This window comes from Benincasa hispida, chromosome 4, assembly GCF_009727055.1.
Source record: "Benincasa hispida cultivar B227 chromosome 4, ASM972705v1, whole genome shotgun sequence".
Lineage (NCBI taxonomy): Eukaryota > Viridiplantae > Streptophyta > Magnoliopsida > Cucurbitales > Cucurbitaceae > Benincasa > Benincasa hispida.
Window position 1 is genome coordinate 223,247 of NC_052352.1, and position 23,784 is coordinate 247,030.

Genomic DNA, 23,784 nt, shown 5'->3' on the forward strand with positions numbered 1-23,784 from the left:
AATGAGGAAGGCTATTTATAAATATAATAAAATCTTAATACGTTTAAAAATAACTTTTAGCAGTTGTCATTTCAAGATTTATTACATAAATTGTGTTCACAAATAATAGTTTATTATTGAATACATTTGAACATCAGTCTAAATTGAGATTCTATATCTAACTTCACTGCAAAAACAATAAAAAAACATAAAATACAATTGTATTCTTATTGAAATATCTCGTTTTCACATTTGTTTTCAGATCACTAAATGTGTGTTATGATGCTTTCCTTTTTAGAGGCATAGATATTGGTTATGAGACGGTCATCTGGCGTTTTCATCCCTGTTATCCTTTTAATGAGCGAACTACTTTGCAAGCTTATCTCATTGTTCTTGAAGTGATTCCTGACAGTTTACAGCATTCGAGTACTTCACCACTGCATTGGTTGACCATTTTGATAAAAATTTTGGTACCTGAATGAATTGACTAAGACTTAACTAAACCTTGTAAACGTTTGTAGAAGACTATGTACGAGATATAATTCATAATACTAATATTCTACACTTAGGTCATGTTTACACCAAGATAAAAATAATACACTCAAGTCATGTTACACCAAGGTAAAAGTTATGAAAAGTAGGTCCTAATAAATTAGGTAACGTTTCGTACTTGCATTGGAAACATGACCCAATCCAATTACATTTGCAATTGTGATCTATACGATTGATATATCAATAGAATCCTATTATGATTACACAAATTTTTATCACAGATCGGTAAACATGGTCTTAATTTAAACATTACTCTTGAGCATAGCCTTCCAGTAACAAGGGCAAAACGTTTTATACAGTACATGGGCAGCAATAAAAATACATAATTGTTTATTTTCCTTCCTATAGAACAAGACTTCATGGTGATTTACCAAGATCTCTTCTGAATGATCAATGTGATTACATTACCATGGAAAAAGTAATCCAAATGGAACAATGCCTCAAATTCCCGAATACCACCTGCCGTTTTACTCGGGCAGATATTGAAAGTCGAAAGAAATAATTGCACGTTCCCTTCCATGCAATTGCTACTTGAATAGACAGAAGCAGCAGGCATTACAGACGTGTGGGTATAGGAAATCCTTCGCCCAATTTAGCGCCCATCCAAATCTTTCATGGTAGAATTTGTCATCTTATGTATCCTTATCTCGGCCTGCAGAAGTTGGACGAAATGAAGCCAAGACAAAATCTTGCCTTCTCTTTTTTTTGATAAGAAAGAAAACTTGCTTTTTCAGCATGCACCAAAACTTAAATTACTTTCCTTATTCCCCTCCCCCCCGTAATCCTAAATTTACTTAGATACCAACAATACTTCAAGCATGAGAAATGTACTTGAGATCAAAATGATGGCATTGGAAAGAATGAGTAAGCATGAGAATACCATGCTATTCACCCATTGTAGGTTACTTACCAATAAAATCCACAGCAAGAAAAAAGTGAAAGAAGGAGAAGGCAATATAGAAAGAGAAAGCTTGATGGAAGTTCAAGGCTATACTACTATTTTTAGACTATAATGATGCAGAACTTAGACATGTTAAAACATCAGATTCCAGTAAAGACAAAGATTCACTTATACCAAACTAAATACTTCATATTCCATCCTATACTATCAATTACAGCAGTAACATTCCGTCGGGCCCCCGTCCCCATGGGGAAATTGATCTCTACTTCTATCACTTGTTCTCAATTTCATCTTATGTTCTATGTCTTTGTTTGCATGCTTGATTGACCATGAACTATTTGGATGACAGGCTGTTTTAAAAAATTGACAATTTCTAAGTTTCCATTTGGTAACCATTTTGTTTTTGAAAATTAAGTCTATGGACATTACTTCCACCTCCAAATTTTTTTCTTTGTTATCTACTTTTCACCAATGGTTTAAAAACCAAACCAAATTTTGAGAACTAAAAAAAGTAGCTTTCAAAAAGTTTTTTTTGTTTTTGGAATTTGGTTAAGAATTCGAACATTGTACTTAAGAAAGATGCAAATCATTTTGTAAAAAATGTAGATGAAATAGGTTTAATTTTAAAAAACAAAAACAAAAAAACTAAATGGTTACCAAACGAGTCCTTAAGTTTTCGGTTATTTGGATTATATTGTGATTCTAATATATCTCTATCATATTATGACCAAAAGGATCGAAATCATGTCCGATTTGGCTCTAAATTCTAATAATGTGAAGAAATCATGAAAAGAAACTAAACAGTTTAAATTACTATGATTGTAGTAAAACTGCTTGATAACAAACCATTATTATGGATAACCATTCTTATGGACAATGAACAGGTACCTATTAGCAATGATGGCCTTGATCCATGAGGCATAGACTGTATAATCTTTAACCCTGAAGCAAAGGATGAACTTTATTAAACAAAAACGCAAGTTATATATATATATAAATATAGGGTTTTTTTTTTTTTTTTTAATTGAAAGCCCAGATTTTGATTAAGACAATGATAAAAGACAATAACTTGAAGAATTTGACTTACAAATATAAATCTTCTGAGTTGATCTCAGGGAATAGGTTAATATAAAACCGGAACCCTTCAGGGCTGACATCTCTGCACAGTAAACCTGCATCAAGTTTTGTGGTTAACTGAAATTCAACGATGTAAACAGTACTTCTTTAAGCGAGTAGCATAGAAATATACCTCTACTCTCTGCTGTTAAAAGATGCTCCTTGGCCATAGCTGGAGCAATCCCAAGAGTCCTTGCAGCATCACTGGCGCTAACACCGAATTGGAGAGCATCGGGCTTTGTTACGAGAGTTCTTATTCTAGCAAGAACCTGTACAAAAACATGGGTTTGAAACTTGGAATAGAAAGCATGGATTCATCATGCTTCTCAGGAATAACACATTGAGATAATGAGCTTTCTTGTAAGATTTTAAAAAGAGGAACAGAGCAGCAGCTCTGAAAGAACTGGGAGGAGAAAAGGAGTAATAGTAGTACATCTTTATATTGTACATCACCGCGTGAAATAAATAAAAAGAATGAAATGAATTAGAATTGGATGATCCTTTAAAGTATGCTGGAATATAAGATCTGGCACTAAAGCCAATTGATTTATCCTATATTCAAGAAGCACATAAACATAAGAAGCAATAATAATACCTACTGCTTGTAAGCCTTATTGCTATTATGTGTTTATAGTAAGAAGAAAATGTCTAGTAGGGAACAACGTAAGAAAGGGTTCAGTTACAACAAATATTATAATTCATTGGTACAAGGGTCTATTCCTACTAAGTTGTAATCCTTGTGGTAAAGCTAGTTCATTTTCTTTATTGATTCAGGAACAAAATCTTCGAAGTACACAAGTTATGGGTAAAACTACGATGTCCTCCATTCAAAATTTTCATGTGAACTCACAAAAGCCAAACTCATCATATGATAGCCAATCAAAATTTATAGTTCTTCAATAATCAAGACAAAATAGCTCACCTCATCATCACTGTAGGATTTACTCTGGATTACCATGACTCCACTGTCAAATTTCCGGAGCATTACTGGACTGCAGAAGATCAAAATATGACAAATGATTTTAAAAATCTTCATTACTTATTTTCCTTGAGAAATGATCGTATAAAATATCTCATAAAATTGAGAATTGAAGAAAAAAAACACAAACATATCAATGAAAAATTTTTCATATCCCAAAGAAGAAAAAATCATGCCCATAAAAAGAATAAAAAAAGAATAATAACCATATCTCATATTATACAAAACTTAAAACAAGCATAACGGCATTTTTAAATGTTCTACTTACACGTCAATCTTCTCCCAAAGCAAACATGCTTGCAACAAATCATCTGGTGAGATCAATTCTGTTTAAAATAAAGAGGAAAAATTGAAAGGATTTACTCTTCCACGCCAACAAAAACAGAACAAAATAAAAGTGCTTGTTTATTTTATCATAGAAAACCTGTTCCTCGAGCACGATTGAATAGACAGTATATATCTATAAGACTGATCATTCCACCGGCTATATCAAGTGGAGTTCGAACAAAATCTGCCAGCTACATGGGAAAAAAATGTCTCCTTCACTGAAAGTTCAGAATATGAGACAAAATATATCCAAGGCATATTAAAAATATGAATAACTAAAAACAGTCCAAGAATCAGGACGAAAACGAACTTTCAACACCAAAAATTCAAGTTGACACACACAAAACTTATTGTGGCTCGTCAAAAGGATGTTCGTCTTCCAATTTTTCTTCTCCTGTAGGTTTTATTATTCCCCACACTTCCTATCTCTTTGACAGCGAAGTAACCTGCTCTAAGTATTGAATTTTTCTCCATGCTAATGGTTGAATTCAAATCTTATCACGGAAGATTCCTTTTTCAAAAAACAAAGTTACTTCCCAAAGTTTCACATAGTTTTATAGCATTTTCCATCTTACTAGGAAGAGAATCGGCACAATCTTCTCTGAAGGATCCTTGTGAGGGAGAGTCTCGTTGTGTAGTTCTCTCCTCTCAAATACATGCTCAACCATTTGCAAAAAATACCCAACTCACTCTATGGTCTCTTCCTTAACTTCCAATTGCCTTCAACTTCAATTATCCAAAAAAAAAAAAAAAAAAAAAAAAAAACTCAATGGTGGGGGAGCTTCATGTACCCGTAATTTATATCTCCTAGTTTTGATTAGGCTCTCCCTCTCCCTACAATCCCAAAAGATATGATGAAGGTACTGGATTGATTCTTCCGTAAAACTCACAACCTTTCCATTTAGATTTTGTTAATGCCTCACTTTTTCCAAACTTTCCTCTTTTAGAGATAAATTAAAATGTCAGTGTCTTTAAAAATCAAATGTGCATTTGTTTCTTTGATAAGAAACAGAAACATGTATTCATTCAATGGAGATAAAAACTATAAAAAAAATAAAAAATAAAAACAACAACAACAACAACAACCTAAGGGCAGGGGTTGAGGCTACCCCCTAAAGAGCTAGTATATAAGGGCCTTCCAATTGTAAAAATCATAGAAAGGCTGTAATTTTGTACATCACCAAGAAGCTGTATGCTGAACAATAGTCCAAAAAGAATCAAAAGAAACAGACATATCTTCAAAAGTTCTACTATTCCTTTCTTTCCAAATACACCACAAGAGGGATCTAAAAGCGCAACTCCAAAGGACCTTCCCTCTAGCACCAAAGGCTCTACACTCTAGGCCATCAACCATCCAATCGTCAATTTTGTTAGGGAGGCAGCAATCAAGACCAAAGGTTCTAAACAGGAGGTACCACCCCTTAGAGGTAAACTCACAGTTAAAAAATAAGTGGTCAAGGGACTCTCCACTTTTCATACAGAGACAACAGATAGGAGAGAGGAATGATGAAGGTTCCTTTGAAGTTTGTCATGAGTATTAAGACTTCCATAAGCAAGAGACCAAAGGAAGAACTTCACCTTCTTTGGAATTTTAGGCTTCCAAACAGTTCTCACCAAAGGAAAAGTGAAGGAAGAGGTGCTTTTCGCGATGTTCACAAAGATGGCCTTTGTAGTGAATTTTCCAGGCTATCACGATCGTTTTGAGGAGCCCAGGAGTTCAAAATTTCCAAAATAGCAACCACGTCACCGATCTCTCCATCAAGGAGGTTCCTCCTAAGGCTCAAAGTCCACGACTGACTGGTAGAGTTCCAACAATCCGCCACAACGACATCCTTCTTCAGGGAAAAGGAGAAGATGTTGGGGAATTTCTAAGCCAGGGGCATATCAACACACCAACTGTCCTTCCAGAACCAAATAGCTCTTCCATCACCCAAAATGAAAAATATGAAGTTGAAAAACAAATCTTTATGTTTAAAGATTCCCGCCCACAGTCTCAAATTTCTTCCTCTTTTAGGCTTTTTTGTGATCCAGCCAGAAGGATCCAAACCATAGATAGTATTCTAGGGGTCTGACAGATAGCCATAATTATGCGCCTCCATAGAGCATTCTCTTCATGACAAAAACGCTAGAGCCATTTCATGAGGAGAGCGATGTTTTTTTTTTAGAAGAGACCCAATACCAAGGCCACCACAAATAGTAGGGAAGGGGTAGAGTTCCAGTTGACAAGGTGAGAAGTAGGGTTACAAGGACCACCATTCCACACAAAATCTCTAATGATCTTTTCTAGGTTATTTATAACTTTGACTAGGGCCTGTATAAGGGAGAAGAAATAACAGGGGAGACTATTGAGAACCAATTGAGCCAAAGTCAACCTACCGCCTTTTGAGAGAGATTATTCTCCACTTGTCCACTTTCGACTTAAACCTCTCCTCAAGATTTCTCCAAGCTTCCTTCGCACTGTGAATCCCACCAATAAGGAAGCCCAAATAGGTGAAGGAGAGAGTCTCAACTCTGCAACCAAAGTTAGTAGCATAACAAGTCACCTCCTCTTTATCAAGGTTAATACCGATTAAGGAGGTATTAGCCATATTAAGGGACAACCCTAAACCCAATATAAACAAGTTAACAAAAATCCACCACGCCTCAAGGTTGTCATCCTCCCACGAGCAAAAGAGAAGAGTGTCATTTGCAAACTGTAGATGCGTTAACTCAACATTCAAGTTTCTAAAAGAGAAGCCTTTTATACACCTCATTTCATTGCTGTATTGAATAGACATCTCAAGGCATCCCTCACAACTGTGAGAAGAAAAGGAGCAAAAGGGTCTCCTTGACGCATGCCTCTTTTAGCCAGAATTTTACCACAAGGTCTTCGATTAATAATAATAGAAAAGTTGGTCGTAGAAAGACAACCCCAAATCCACCTCCTCCATCTCCTGCCACACCCCTTGAGTTTTAGAATCATGTCGAGAAAAGCCCAATCAACCTTGTCATAAGCCTTCTTGAGGTCAAGTTTTAAAAGGGCACCTCTATTTCGAGTCACTTACCACTCCTCTAAGGATTTGGGAATCTACCTCCCCTCCACAAAGGCCACTCGAGACTCATACATAATGGAGGGGAGCACTTTCTTAAGCCTTTTAGCAAGCACCTTAGAAATGATCTTATAAAAGGAGGCAACCAAGCTTATTGGTCTGAAATAATTTACCCGGGAGGCCTTTTTCTTCTTTGGAATAAGACAAATGTAAGTTTCATTGCAACACTTGTTAACAAAACCATTTTTAAAAAAATCTTGGAACACGCCTACTGAGTCAGATTTCAGAATGTTCCAAGATTTTTTTATAAAATTCCCCTATCATACCATCTAGGCCTGGAGACTTAAGAACCCCTAGATAAAAAATGGCCCCTCGAATCTCTTTTTTGACAAACAAAGCTCCAAGGATAAAGAGTCTTGAATGTTGAGAGTTTTCCAAACAGGGCCATCAAAGGTGAAAGGTTGAGAGATTTTGTTATTGTAAAGATTTGAGTAGAAAGCAAGAATTTCAGCCACAATCTCATTAGTATTCGTGAGCACCTGCCCATCACTACTTTCTAGGACCGAAATAAGATTCTTGCTTTTGCGAGCAGAGACCCATCTGTGGAAAAAGCTAGAGTTTTCCTCCCCCTCCCTGAGCCACTGAATTTTGCTTTTCTATGTCCATAATCTTTGTTATTTGACGATTAACTCAAGAAGAGCACCTTTACATTTATCTCTTTCTCTAAGAGCATCTTGGGTAAGGGAGCCACCCTCCTCCAAAGAGTCAAAGGAGTTGATCTTCTCAAGAATAATTTTCTTTTGAGAAAATATATTGCCAAAAACCTCCTTATTCCAATCCTTTAAAGCACCTTTCAAAAGTTTCTGCTTCTCCATAAAGGCATAAATGGGCCAACCTTCACCACTAAAACCGCCCCACCAATTTTTAAGGTTTGAAAGAAATGCATGATAATCAAGCCAAACATTCTCAACTCTGAAAGGAGTTGGTCCCCAAGACTGCGCACCTAAAGACAATAAGATAAGGAAGCGGTCAAACATCATGTGCGGGAGCCTATTGGCTTTGACTTCTCTAAAGAAATCAACCCGTGCTTTTGAGAGGAGGAGACCGTGAATCTTGAAAGTCGCCGGTCTAATTCTTGATCTTGACCAAGAGAAAAAAACCATTCCGAAGGGGAATATCCGCTAAGTCCATCTCCTCAATCAGGTTGTTAAACATATTCATACTTCTTCTGGCATGGCCTCCAGAACTGGTTTCAGGAGTTGGGCACCAAGATTGCACACCTAAAGACAATAAGATAAGGAAATGGTCAGTCGTCATGTGCGGAGCCTATCGGCTTTGACTTCTCTAAAGAAATCAACCCATGGTTTTGAGAGGAGGAGACGGTCAAACTTGAAAGTCGCCGGTCTAATTCCTGATCTTGAACAAGAGAAAAAGCCATTCCAAAGGGGAATATCCGCTAAGTCCATCTCCTCAATCAGGTTGTTAAACATATTCATACTTCTTGTGGCATGGCCTCCAGAGCTGGTTTCATATATCCATCTTACCACATTGATATCTCCCCCAATACACCAGAAATTACTGCAAAGCCCACACAAATCATAACTTGTCTCTATTTTTGTAGGAAGAGGGACCATAGACACCTGTGATCCAACCATAAAAGTCAACGTTAGTTCTACAAAGAATTGAGCTAGAGAGAACTAACCTTGAACAGAGTCAACCATCAAAATAAAGTCCTCCTTCCACATGATTAAGATTTCTCCCGAGGAGCCAACCACATCTAAAGCCACCCAACCAATGCGACAATTGCTCCAAACCGATTTCACCATCTTTCTGTCGACATCACTAATTTTGGACTCTTGAAGAATAACCACGTCCGGGTTGTATTTCACCAATAGGTCTTTGACCAGAGCTCTTTTAGGGCAAGCATTCAGACCCCTTACATTCCAAGATAGAACTAACATGGAGAAACATTGGGTCCTGTGAAGTACTAGCTTTAGCCGCTAACGCTTCCTTCTCCTAGCCACTAATTAAAGTTTTCACTTCTTTGGTAAGCTTTTTGTTTAAGGCCCCACCCTTCCTTTGCGTCCTTCCCTTCCGCGTAACGGCGCGAATGCACAGGTTATGTTTTAACAAAGTCTCAACTAATTCCTTAGTTAGAGGAAATGAATTTTGAGAGGAGGCTATAGGCTCAAGTTTCGTTTCGCTTTCCACACCTGTTGTATCGTCAAGAGTAGTCTGAAGAGGAGAGGTATTACAAACCTCGACTAGTTGCTGCTCCCCAATCTCATTTCTCAGATCAGGCTCTTCGAGAAAAAACATTATGGAGATCTAAAGGGGTATCCGACTTGTCCTCTTCAATAGGGGCAAAAGGATTTTCTGATATCAGACTACCAGGGCTTGAGCGTGATTTTGAAGGAGCGCTCAAGGTCGTAGTCAGTGTCATTGGGGCTCTGAAGCTTTGGAGAGGAAACCTCCCCTTCGCTCGTTGAATAGATGATCCCTTTTCTGAAAAAGGTATGGACTTCGTTCTTTTCAGAAAACTTGATTCCCTTAGTCTTTTAGGCTTTAGGATTTGAGCTTTTAGTTTTCCTGGGCTCAGAAAAATGGGCCCCTTTTCTGAAAAGTCAAATGTGCATTTGGTATGGTTTTTAGGAACATCATTCCTCAAAGACAATTGGACGTGATGCTATTAGAGGTATTATAAAGCCCATTTTCTCTGCTTTAACCAAACAAAGGATTTACAATGATTGGATAAAGATTCCCAAAACTCGCCGGTCACTAGATCATCCAAAATGTAGGTCAGTCTTTTGTTCTCAGATAAAGCATTCCTAAATTCTGGGGAGGAGGAGAGGGCAAAAGTTTACTGCAAAAGTTTAAACTTTGGAATAATGTTGTGCACGGAATGGGAGATTTTCTGTTGTCCCAATTCCCATCTTATGGGATTGGATCAAGTAAAGAAAAAATCCTCTCAATTATTCTGAATCTGGAGACTCTTATAGTGTTAATAAATGGCTATGTATATCACTGTATCAATTCCAAATCTACAGCCCAAGTTGACATGAGGTCAAAATGAAAATTTATAATAAACAAATTACAAGGGTGCAGGGCGAGGCTGCTTAAAACAATTAAAATTTGAAAAGATAAGTTATGATTTGCATATTTTATAAAGGACCTAGTCATTTTAGATAACCATAAGATCATATAGTAATATGAGTTGCAATTGCACTAATTGTAAGCCTTAGAAGCCTTAGATAAAAGGAACCTGACGAGACAACTGCTGATGATAAAGAGCACCAGCCGACTCTTTCGTCACAGGGGAAATGATACCAACACTCAACAACCAATCTTGTATTTCTTCTTTTGAAGCTACTTCATCATCGTTTGTAGCACCACTATGTGAATTTGTACTGGATAGAAGTTTTTGTCTCATCTTTTCTGCTAGCATTACCATTTCTTTAGCTTTACTCTGTAAATGGAAATAATATTTTTCAGGACAAGATATCAACAGTTAAAAGTAACTTCAAGTCTTTCAAACCAAAAAGGCTTAACATGAAATTTTGTGTAAATGGTGCCAATTTCCTAACACAACAAAGCATTAGATGGATTCTAGATCAAGCTTGAGCGTCGGATAATTAATTAAATAGGTAGAAAAAGAACAAGGTAAATCAATTCGGCCTTTTGGTACATCTAAAGTAGAGCAAGAGTATATGATTTCCATAAAAAGATTAGCACATTCACGAACAGGAAGAAGAAAAGATATATTCAATCACTTGGAAAATATATATTCAATCACTTGCATAGTGATGATTAACATAACAACAAAGCACATGATAGTTTTATAATAGCATAGCCTTCCTTCGATAATTAGCACATTAGAAAATATGAGTGGGAGCAAGTTTTAACCCCAGCAAGGACCAGATAAGGTGGCGAAAGAAATTCCTATTGGTTTGCAAAGAGGGCGGGAAAAAACAAATTTCTCTAATTGACATGCGCCTATGGTAGATGACAACTACAAATCAAAAGATGGCATACTGAAGTTACCATTAAAGCATTTAGATCCTGGAAAGCGTCTTGTAAACTCTTATCAGTATTCTCCCACATCTCTTGCTCCTTCCTCAAAATTCCCGCCACTCCAACCATCCTCACCGTTCCTTCACTCGAATAGAATCCACCAGACCCAGTAGAATTCGGCCCCGACGCAGAACTGCTGCTGGAATGTTTACTATTATCATCATTCTCCCACGCCCTGGCTCGCCAGTTCTCCCAAAACTTGCTTACAAAGACCTCGTGATCCCCCTTTCCCCTAATTACAATCGTGATCACAGCCAATCTCGAAACCCCGCCAGAGGGAAACGATACCTGGAAACGGACCCTGGGCGAGGAGAACATCGATTTGATGCCCTTCTTCGACGAAAAGATATGGTTAACAGCGGCGAGAGGCACCGCGACAGCGGAATTGGAGGAATTGGTCGAGTCAGAAATCCAGACAATACGATGAGTGGTAAGGATGATAATGCCAGACTTTAGGAGAGGGAAAGTCGGAATTTCATCGCACTCGAGGTCGACGGAAGAGAGGATTGAGCATTCAATTTCGTTTGGGAGCAGCACCGGACGGCCACTGGTAGTCAGTTCGGCTGCCGGCGGGAAGTGGCCCGCCATTAGAATCCTTCTGCTAAGTTATTTCTTCGTTACGTTGCGCAGTTAACTATGTTTATGGATCATTTCGCTCTTCAATTTTTCAACTTTAGCTAGAATTTTATATTTTTTGCATCGCCTTCGGGTTTTGTCAATTTACGAAGTATGAGAGATTCCACATTTTAGCATTTTAAATTTTATTTTTAAATTATTTGTTAGACTTAATTGTTATGTAATTAAAAAGATAAATGGACATGCCAACCAATATAAAAATAACAGTTTAGTTAAAGGCTCGTTAAGTTAAAAATATAACAATTGAGTTTAGGAGAGTAATGTACCGATATCACATCCAAATTAGAGAGATCACGAGTATATGTATCCATAACTTTATTCAATTATTTAAAATTGTTATCATTTTTGTGATTATTTGATTAGTTCTATTTGGATTAGTTGTTTTTTATTTGGACATTTAGATTCTACTTGAATACTTGTTTCATTTCCATATTTATAAAATTTTCAATGGAATCGAAGCAGAAATTTACATGGATCAAGGTTCTCGCATGGAAAATTCTCCATCTTATTCTTTTTAACCAAAATTTCATTTAATATTAACTATTAATTTGTTGTGAATTTATTAATTATTTAAATAGAGCATTTGCAATACAAATTTTTATTTAAATAAAACGTTGTAAAATTTCTTCATAAAAACAATGAATGTGTGCAATTTGGCAAAGATGTAATTAAAATATCAAATACCTATCATTTATAAGAGTTAAAATTTAATTATTATATCATTACAGTTTTTCTAACTCTTACAACATTTAAGGTGTTAAAAGTGGGAAAGTCTTAAGGTTAAAAAGAAAATATTAAAGCATCCATAATTATTTTAGAAAAAACTTCAATTACATTACAAGTCACGCTACAACTTTTTTAAAAAATAATAATAATACAACATAACAACATAGTCAAATACTGAAAATTTATTATAAATCAATTTAAAAAAAAAAAAATTAGAAAAGTGTAGTCTAAGGTCGTGCTCTGCTTGCCAAAGTAATCAGACTCCAAGTTGGTGATGGCCAAAGTATTTCTGTTTTTCAAGACCCTTGGCTTCCTCATCAATCTACCTTAAAGCCTATCTCTTCGAACCCTTTGGCTTTCAAGTAGACAGTGGACAAAGTTATCGCTAAAGATGGTGGCTGGAACATTTCTTATATAGAGACTTTCCTTAATATTCAAGATGTTCGAAACTATTCAATCCATCACTCTTAGGAATTCTCTCAAGAAAGATAACTGGATGTGGCAATACTCTAAGGATGATTTCTATAATGTTAGAAATGGTTATCGGCTTGCTTATACAACCAATTTCACCTTCTATTGCCCAGTTTTGGTCCCCCATCCCACCTGTTGGTTTTCTAAAGCTCAACGCTGATGGAGCTTGGAAATCAAAAGACTATTCCTCCAACATAGATGTCGTTTTTTGCAATTCTGAGGGGGCTATTGTAACTAGTGGGAAGAAATTTGGGCTCTTCTCAAAATCCTACCCATGTGGAATTTCTCACAATTTGCTGCTTCTCGTTAGCTATTGTTATGGGTTTTTTTCACTTCATGATTCTGTTGTTGCAATTAAAGCCCTGATGGATCGATGCCTCTTCAGAAATTAATTAAGCATCTGGATGGATGAAGCCCAAGAATCTCTTTGCCAACTTTTATCCTTCACATTGTCTCACGCTCCAAAAGTTTGTAACAATGTGTTCACTCTCTTTGCTTCCTTTGCTTCGGACTCATTTTCCTCTTTTTTATGGACTGAATCATTTCCTTATTGGCTCTCATTTCTAGCCCAACATGACTATGTATCTCAGTTCCCTCTTCAATAGAGCTTTTATTTTATTTAAAAATAATAATAATTATTATTATTAAAGTACACTATGAAACAATGGAATGGAAGTGAGAGTGAGAAGAATGGCACATTGCATAGCTAGGGAAGGGTCTGGAATGATGCTTGTGGGTCCCACCATATTTTCATTGTATTTTAAGTAACATTTGATTTATAGTCCCTGTTCTTTGGATAAACCCTAAATTTTGTCCAATGAATTATTTACAAATTGATTAAATAATAATAACAATTTTCATATTAGAAAGTACAATATGTAAATATTCTTGTGAAATCTACAGTGAAAAATACTAATAAATAATATAAAGTTTTTGAAAAAAAACAATAACAAACCCTCATTAGAAACTAATTTTAAGATTTATTGAAACTAAAAGTGTTTGGATTGATTTTCTAAGTGTTTATAAGTAAAAAAAAAAGTATTTATAAACACTTATAAAATCAATCCAAATGGGTTAAATTGGACATATTTGAAGGTATAATAATTAAAATTAAATCAATCATAAAGGACAAAAAAAAGGTATTTAAACTTTTTAGGGGACGTTGGCGCGCAAAATTGAGTTGGTAATTATTGTCCGAGGAGTAAGATTATTTGGAGAGTTAAATTATCTCTGTTTGGGGTGCAGAGTTGAATCGAGTTAGTAATTATTATTTATGTTTGAGGTACTGAGTTGAGTCATAAAGCCTGTAATTGGGTTGAATTGAGTTAGGGTATTTGGTGCAGTTTTTTCTAAATGAAATTGATTTTGTCTTGATTTGTTTTTGTTGCTATTGTTGATTTTAATTTTCAACTATAGACATATTTTTCTAAATTGTTTAAGACAAAAAAAAAATCTCAATTTTGCCATTCTTGAAGCATAACAAATTCTTTATGAAGTATTCATATACTAACACAAAAATTTTTAATTCAATTTTTGAACACTCAATTACATAACATATTTTTTTCTCCATTCTTAAACATCAAACATATTCTAAATAAATTATAACTAAACACAAGTACGTAGTATTCAAACATGAATACCGAATAATCTTAAAAATTAAACAAATTTTTTATTTTCTCTTTTTGAAAAATGTAACATATTTAATTTTAGTCTTACAATTTGAACACTCAATTGCAAAACAATTATATTTTTCCACCCAAATACATGTCATATTCCAATAAAATGAACATTTTTCTTCTATATGATAATTACTTTTTAACCCTCAATTACTTACGAAGAAATCAACTCCAATAAACAAAATCAACATATGAAAAACAAAAAAATAAAACAAAAACAGATTTCAATTTCAAAACAAAAACAAAAAATTCCAACTCCAATAAATAAATTCAATATCAATTTCAATATATGGACAAGAAAAAGAAAGAGAATCAATTAATTGAAAACAATTTAAATCAAAACAAAATCAGATAATCAATGAACTGAAAGAAAAACAAGATGATTTATATAGATATTTCTTTAATAATATCGATCAACGGACAAAACAAAAATAAAAACAAAGAATGAATAAACTAAATTTTAAATTGAACTCAAATATTTTAATATGAATTTTAGAACACAAGTGACATATTGGATAAAAAATAATCATCGACCTATGGAAAAATGGAGGGGGAGGGGGAGGGGGAGAGGACAGATCCAAAACCCATAACAAAAACTCCTAAAAATGTAGATCTGAACAAAAAATGAAAGAAGAAGAAGAAAATTGTTGGATCTATAATAAATAATCACACATGTAGTAGATCTTAGTGAAAAAAAACCATGAAAACAACCCTAAAAAAATATAGCGAAGAGCAAAGAGTGATTCAACAAGAAAAGACTCATATGATCGAATGAGAAGAGAAAATATGAGGAAAATAATCAAATGAAACAAAGAGGACGAACTAGACGGATGAAGAAGAGAGAAGATGAGAGAGAGAAACAACATAGAAGAATAAGGAGGGAGTTACGAGGAGAGTTAGAGAAAATGCACCGATTTAGGAGTATTAAGAGGAAGTAAAACAGTAAGTTGTGGGTCTAATAACTCATCGATTTTGTTTTATGAGTAGGCCAAATATTGAGTAATTTTTTTGTCCGCCCAACTCAACTCTCCCAAAATGATCAAACGCCCCCTCATTAATTATTTTACAACATTGCACTTTCTATTTCATCTATATAAGAACCACAACAGATATAATAATTATCTTACGAAATTTCATTCTTTGTTATACACAATATTGGTTGTTGTTTTTAGTCATACAAAAAAATCATGTTAATTTTTTATTTTTGCAAAGGATGTTAATTTATTGTTGGTTAAACTAATGAACATACCTTGAATTAGTCTAAAAAAAACACTATTAATTATGAGGGTGATTTTAATTATACCATAAATTTTTGAAAATTTTATTTTAATCTTTTACATTGGAAGTTTATTTCAAAACAATCATCATAGACTTCTGATCTTAAATTCATGGATGAAAAGGTGTGTGTTTATGTGAACTAATTTAAACACACAAAAAAAGAAAGAAACATAGTATATTTGTGAACCATATTAGTTGCTCTCTCATTTCAACGCTATGTCCTTAATATTAAGTTATTTTGTTAGTTATTTATTTGGTTAACATTAACCCTTATATTTGTTCAATTTAAGTAACATGTGGGCATATACAAACTCTTTGAACTTAAAAGACAAAGCCATAAAGGGTTGTTGTGAAAAAAAAAAAACAAAAAAAAACCTTTAAACTTAATAAATTATAATGAAACTTTTAAAATTTGAGGTATAACTAAAACCAACCCCATAATTAATGATATATTTTAAAACTTTAAAAGTTCGAAAGTATAAATGAAACCCATTAAAGATGATTTTTATGATTCAACCTTTGTTCTATTATTAGATAATTTTCTTTATAAGATTAACATTTTATATTTAATTTTGACGAGTGACTATTTATTAAGTATTTTGGTAGAATATAATATTTTAATTAAATAACATATATTGATTTTTTTTTTTAATATCTTTTAGTTGATATATTTTATGGTCTTAGTTAGTAGTTATCTGTGGATATCAAATAAATTCTTCAACTATAATTCACTATTATTAAATACTAATATATTCAAATCAACATATTTGAGAAAAACTCGATATATTAGGTCTCATTGGTAACTTATTTTTTGTTTTTGAAAATTAAGTCTATTTCCTCCAAATTTCTTACAATGACTTGCATCTTTTTTTAAGTATAATGGTTGATTTTTTCACTACAAGAAATCGAACTTCTCCCAACATCACAATTCGTCGGGAAAGGGTGGAAAACGCATTGGGAGAGCCTCTCCCGACGAATAATGGGTCGTCGGGAGTTTGGTCGGAAAAAATCCGTCAGGAGAGGAACTATCGACACATGAAACAAAGGCATCAGGAGTTGTCGAAGAACTCCGACGCCCTATACATGCGTTGGGAGTTCTTCAACTAACTCCCGACACTTTGTTTTATGCGTTGAGAGTTCAGTTTGTTTCATGCGTCAGGAGTTCGAGAACTCCCAATAGTTTTTTTTATTTGTCGAGAGTTACAGGAACTCCCGACGCAGTAAAATATGTGTGGGGAGTTTCTTCATTAGTTGAAAATTGTTTTTTAAATATTTTTAATTTTTAATTTGTAATTTTTTAAAAATTTGATTTGAATAACCTGTAAAGCATAATTAACCAACTTAAACAGATTCACATAATAAATAAAACAAAGAAAATAAAGTCTATACTATAATAAATAAATGAAAAATTACAATATCTTACAATAAAACAAAGTCGATACTAAATAAAAGAAATTTGTTTTCACAAATACATAGAAGAAATAAAATGAAAACAACGTCAATAAATACAAAAAAGAAAACAACATCTGGAACACAACATTATCTCCGAACAGCATCCTACAATAAAACAAGAACATTCAAAATGTCATCATCTTTAAACTTCACAACACGTTCAAACTTTATAAACAAAACATCCACAAATGTCATAATCGTCCAACCAAACTTCATAAATAAACAAGAACACATTAGAACTTCATAATCGTCCAACCAAACTTTATAAATTTCATAAACAAGAACGAACACACATAAAACTCAAATTTTCTCCCCAAAACAATCTAAACCAATCTCAACCCACCCCCCACAACACATTAGAACTTCATAAACATTCATAAACACACAAAAACTCCAAGTTCAATGACAAAATGAGTATAATCAAACTTTACCCACCCCCACGACAAACATGAAACCTCTCGAACATCAAAAAACACACAAAACCTACAAATTCAACTCTAAAACGATTACAACCGAACTCTACGCACCATCACAACATATTCAAACTTCATAAACAAGAACGAACACACATAAAACTCAAACTTTCTCCCCAAAACAATCTAAACCAATCTCAACCCACCCCATGCAACGCATTAGAACTTCATAGACATTCATAAACACACAAAAACTCCAAGTTCAACAATAAAACGAGTATAATCAAACTTTACCCACCCCCACGACAAACATGAAACCTCTCGACATCAAAAAACACACAAAACCTACAAATTCAACTCCAAAACGATTACAACCGAACTCTACACACCATCACAACATATTCAAACTTCATAAACAAGAAACGAACACACATAAAAATCAAACTTTCTCCCCAAAACAATCTAAACCAATCTCAACCACCCCCATACAACGCATAGAACTTCATAGACATTCATAAACACACAAAAACTCCAAGTTCAACAATAAAACGAGTATAATCAAACTTTACCCACCCCCACGACAAACATGAAACCTCCCGAAAATCAAAAAACACACAAAAACCTACAAATTCAACTCCAAAACGATTACAATCGAACTCTATGCACCCCCACAACATATTCAAACTTCATAAACAAGAACGAACACACATAAAACTCAAAGTTTCTCCCCAAAACAATCTAAACTAATCTCAACCCACCCCCCACAATACATTAGAACTTCATAAACATTCATAAACACACAAAAACTCCAAGTTCAACGATAAAATGAGTATAATCAAACTCTACCCACTCCCCAAGACAAACATGAAATCTCTCGAACATAAAAAAACACACAAAAACCTACAAATTCAACTCCAAAACGATTACAACCGAACTCTATGCACCCCCACAACATATTCAAACTTCATAAACAAGAACGAACACATATAAAACTCAAACTTTCTCCTTAAAACAATCTAAACTACTCTCAACCACCCCCTACAACACATTAGAACTTCATAAATATTCATAAATACACAAAACTCTAAGTTCAATGACAAAACGAGTATAATCAAACTCTACCCACCCCCACAACAAACATGAAACCTCCTGAACATAAAAAAAAAAACATATAAAAACACACAAAAACGACAAAGCGACAAAAAATACATCAAAATTCAGTTGTTTGGCTACCATAATTGCAGGATAACCAACAGTTCTTTATCATAAAGCTACTTAAGACATAACTACTTTGCTATCATAACTGCAGGATAACAACATATTAGACAACTAAATAATATAGTATTCATACCTAATTTGATGGGCCTCCTTTCTGTGTTCATATCATGTCTTCAATCATTTTTTTCATTTCTTCCATTAGTTTTGCATGATATTCTTTCATTTGTTTCTGAACGTCTTCAAGTTCCTTAATCCTCGACTGAGATTGTTCGAAATTGGCTATCAATTCCTTCATCACCCTCTCTGTTCCTTGAGTAGACGACGAACTCGATGAGCTACTCCCCTTCTTGACTTAGGTTTAGGGTCTCAACCTAGGCCTTTCGAATATTCAGGTCGTCTACCCAAAACCGTCTCACAAATTTCATCCCCTGTTAGTGGTTGAGAACCTTCTAGAGTGGGGTTGGATTGTAATTCTAACATTTGATTCTAGACATATTAATTAAATGTGTAAATACGAGCGACTGAAGTTAGAAATGAAAAACAACACGATAGTAAAACAAAAAATGTTACATGTGCATTTTCAGCTACCTCGTTCACGAACTTGCCACCTTTAGAGTAAGTTTCCCTAAATAGGTTAACACGTCCTATTTCTTGATCTTCCTTTGCCTGCAACTTTACTTGAATTTTCAACATTGACTTTGATCCGCTTACGTGGTCGAACGGTAATTTCTCTCTATTCTTCCTATTCGTCTCCGACATTTCCTACATTTCAACAAAAAAATAAATAACAAATATTCTATAATAGTAAATGCAATAAATGATACATGCCTTAAATTATTTTAACCTGAAGCGCTTCACTCTCGAAGCGGTCACACAAAAAATACCAATCTTCTGGCCTATTTTTAAGCCAACTAAGCAAGTTGGCACGCTCTTGTTGAGGATCTCCACATTTACGGTAAGGTCTGTGCAAATCTACACTAAATTCTTTGAATGAGTTTTGTATTTGATGTTCCATAAAATGGTTAAGTTGTTGACTGGATAGATCAAGTTCGAATGAGGCTACAAAAGAATGAAGGAAAAAATAGCATATATGATGTTCATGACTCTTAGTCTACAATTGACTTTAAAAGAATAAACTTATAATTACTTACCAACAATTTACTCTTAGCCAATTCTATAAACTCATTTGGAACCTCAACAAAAGTATGACATCGTACTGAAATGCATATCTCACAGCGACACCAATCGCATTACTAAATCGTATTGAATTGTTGAGAAAAATTCGGCTTTCAACCCCCCCCCCCCCCATTTATCACAATTGTAATTCTGCCATGTTTTTTAACGTATTTTTCTAACTCGATGTTCCGCGAATGCTCGCGTTTCCTCCGAGTAGATGCTGAGCTATTATCTGAGGAATAAAAAATTTAAAACAGTTTATGATGTATTTCAGTTAATAGAATATATTTCAAAATATACTAACCGAAAGTGTCACCCACAGAAGATTCCGTGTTGTCTAAATATATCTCCTGGAATTCTTCAATAGCCTCTAGTTGCCTATTAGAGGTTGACATCGTATCTATACAAACACAAAAAGATAAACAATATTAAATTAATGTGAAATACGTGTAAACAGAGAAAAAGAGAATTGAGTAGATACATGATTACTCATCATCGTAATCTAAATAAAATTATTCATCAGCATTTGAACTGTTATTGGGAGATAATTGTTCTTCATCATCATCGTTTATGAAGTCACCGTCGCCATGTCCAATATTTGGTCTTTCCATAACTATAGGATCAACGTCAACTCTGCATAAAGTAACCTCCTCAATGGTTTCATCCACTCGGACTCCACCGATAATTTCTAGTAAATCTAGTTATGCATTTTCAACATTATCCACTTCTGATACATCTCATATTCGCTTATTTTTGATGTCATCAATGTAAAATACTTATTGTGCTTGGATAGCAAAGATGAAAGGCTCATTGACATATCAAAAGTGTGATGTATTGATCGATTTGTATCCTAAATCCATATGTGTCCTATTACTTTTGTTGTTATCCGTGTCAAACCATCTACATTTCAACAAAAAAACACGTCTTCTGTTCACATATTGGAAATCTAATACTTCGTCTATAACACCGTAGAAATTGTTATCCACACTTCCATTCCCACTGATCTCCCCGGTCACTAGGACTCCACAATTTTGTGTAGCTCGACGATTATCACGCTCTACAGTGTGAAACCGTACCCCATTAACAATGCATCCATTGTAAGAGCACACCTCAGGCGAAGGTCCCATTGCAAGTGAAAAGAAATCATCGAAGATATCTTCTCTCTCGTGTCATTGTGGAACCTGATAATTAATTATATATTAAAAATGATTATGAAAAATGAATCATCTCTCAACTTTCAATACTATGTATACCTGAGATTTGAACCAATCAGTAAATTTGTGTTGATGTCTTATATACAAGTCAGAGGTGCTTTGAGCTTCACGACAAATTAACCTCAAGTGTTGCCTACAAAATTGATCATTAGAAAGTTATATCAAAGGATTTACCCTAGAACTTAGAAATTTATAAAGTTTGAAACGTACTTGCGATAGTCTATTATTTCTTTATAATTGTTGAGAATGTACCAATGTGCGATATGCTTTTCCTCCGCTGATAGCGTCCGTAAAGTTGACGCCCCTAATGGTCATACCTTTTACCTAAATAATTCAAATTCCCCAAATATCTCATGATTGAGAATGTTATCATCATTTCATTCATCTCTATTGAATCTTATTTCAATCTCACTTAGATATTGCGCGCAGAAGTTCCATAATTCATTCATTACATATGCTTTCGCTATAGACTCCTCGGAACGTGATTTATTCCGTACAAATTGTTTTAATGTTCGTAAACTTCTTCCAATAAGATACATCCAACTGTAACTAACTGAACCCACCACTTTGGTTTCATATGGTAGATGAACTGTAAGGTGTACCATTACATCAAAGAAGGCAGGCAGGAATATTTTCTCCAACTTACAAAGTATAACTATGATGTTTGCTTGTAGTCTATTCAAATCATTTACACATATTATCTTTGCACATAAGTCGCGTAAGAATGTACACAATTCAACAATAGCAGTGGATATGTTCTTCGGTAAGTATGCTCGAATACTAATAGAGAGTAGTTTGTGAAGCAACACATGATAATCGTGTATTTTCAGCCCCGATATTTTTCCATCTTTGCCATTCACACATTGTGATATGTTAGATACGAATCCATAAGAAAATTTCACTAGTTTCAAATACTTACAAAACAAAATCCGGTCACCATTAGTTAATGTGTACGCTGTATGTGGTTTTACAAATCTGTTATCGACCTGTATCAAGTGTAAGTCCTTTCTTATCTTCAAATCTTGTAAGTCTAATTGAGCGTTTGTTGTATCATTTGTCTTTCCTTCAATATTTAATAATGTGCCCACCAAATTGTCGCATATGTTTTTTTCAATATGCATTACATCCAATTTTTGTCGTAACAATAGTCTGGACCAATATAGAAGTTGGAAAAAAAAATACTTTTCTTAGTCCAATTTAGAATTTGTTTTTTTTTATCTTGCTTCGATGGATGCTTGCTAAGCATAGAAAAGTTTAACGTATTTATTTATTGTAAGATCTCTTTTCCATTTATTACGACTGGAGGAGGTCTACATTCAACTTTTCCATCATGTTGTCTACTTGACGCCAACTATGATTCTCTGGAAGATAACGTCGATGTCCCATAAATGATATTTTCCCTCTTGTCCTGAAGGACGAATTATCTTCTTTGTATATTGGACATGCTTGATAGCCTTTTGTACTCCACCTAGATAGGTCACTGTACGCAGGGAAGTCATTAATCGTCCATAATAAGGTAACATATAGTTGAAAAAACTCACCAGTAACAGAATCATAAGTTCACACACCAATTGTCCATAACTCTTTCAACTCTTCAATCAACGGCTGCAAGTAAACATCAACTTTCCAGGAGATTTTGGACCAGATATGAGCAAAGACATGAAGAAGTTTGTTTCCTTCATGCATTTCCAAGGGTGCAAATTATAAGGAATTATCACTACAAGCCACATACTATAAGAAGTGCTCATATTTCCAAACGGATTGAACCCATCTGAAGCTAATTCTAAACGAACATTTCGGGGATCTAAAGCGAAATGAGGAAATTCACGATCAAAATGTTTCCACCCCTCTGCATCAACTGGATGTCGCAATAAATCTTCCGTTTTAACTCGCTTATCTTTATGCCATCTCATGTCAGAAGTGCCTTCTTTTGATGCAAACAATCGTTTTAATCTCGGTATCAATAGAAAATGACACAATATCTTATGTGGTATTTTCTTACCCTTGCCATCATTAACTTTGTACCGAGACTCACCACAAACGGGGCATTGTTGCGAATTTGCAAACTCTTTCCAATACAATTCACAATCATTTTTACATGCATGAATAGATTTATAACCTAGGCCTAAATCATGCAATTTTCGCTTGGCTTCATAAAAGGAAGTAGGTATAGCGGTGCTAGCTGGAAACACTGCTTTTAACAATTCCAGCAACATGTTAAACATTTATTACTCCAGCTGTTGAGAACTTTGATATGCATCAACTTCGCTAAAAAGTTCAAGGACGAAAATTGCAAACAACTAGGGTATAATTCATTACGCGCTTTGGTCATTAAATCCTCGAATAAGTTCGTGGTATCTCTTTCTTGACCATTAGAGGACATTTCATTCTCAATCCCTTCTTCATTTGCATCTTCGTTTTTAATTGGAATTTGTAAATCATTTATAAGATTCAACATCTCATTTTCTTCGACAACATTACCCTCTATACTATCTACTTCAACATTCTATATTGAATGAGTTGTATGACTTTCAAAACCTCTAGATAAGTTTACTGGTTTTCCATGATAT

The 23,784-nt window shown here is 34.5% G+C and overlaps 1 protein-coding gene across 1 annotated transcript; it reads right to left on the reverse strand.

Annotated features, from left to right (window-relative positions):
* Positions 1–740: 740 nt before the first annotated feature.
* On the reverse strand, positions 741–11,641 carry LOC120075537 (vacuolar protein sorting-associated protein 36). The gene is made up of 9 exons (XM_039029024.1): positions 10,925–11,641; positions 10,146–10,349; positions 3,952–4,045; positions 3,796–3,853; positions 3,471–3,540; positions 2,682–2,817; positions 2,520–2,604; positions 2,321–2,374; positions 741–1,183 (listed from the first exon to the last, which is right to left on the reverse strand). Exons 1-9 carry the CDS (start codon positions 11,540–11,542, stop codon positions 1,174–1,176), a joined length of 1,329 nt encoding a protein of 442 aa, XP_038884952.1. The 5' UTR covers positions 11,543–11,641; the 3' UTR covers positions 741–1,173.
* Between the last annotated feature and the right edge of the window lie 12,143 nt (positions 11,642–23,784).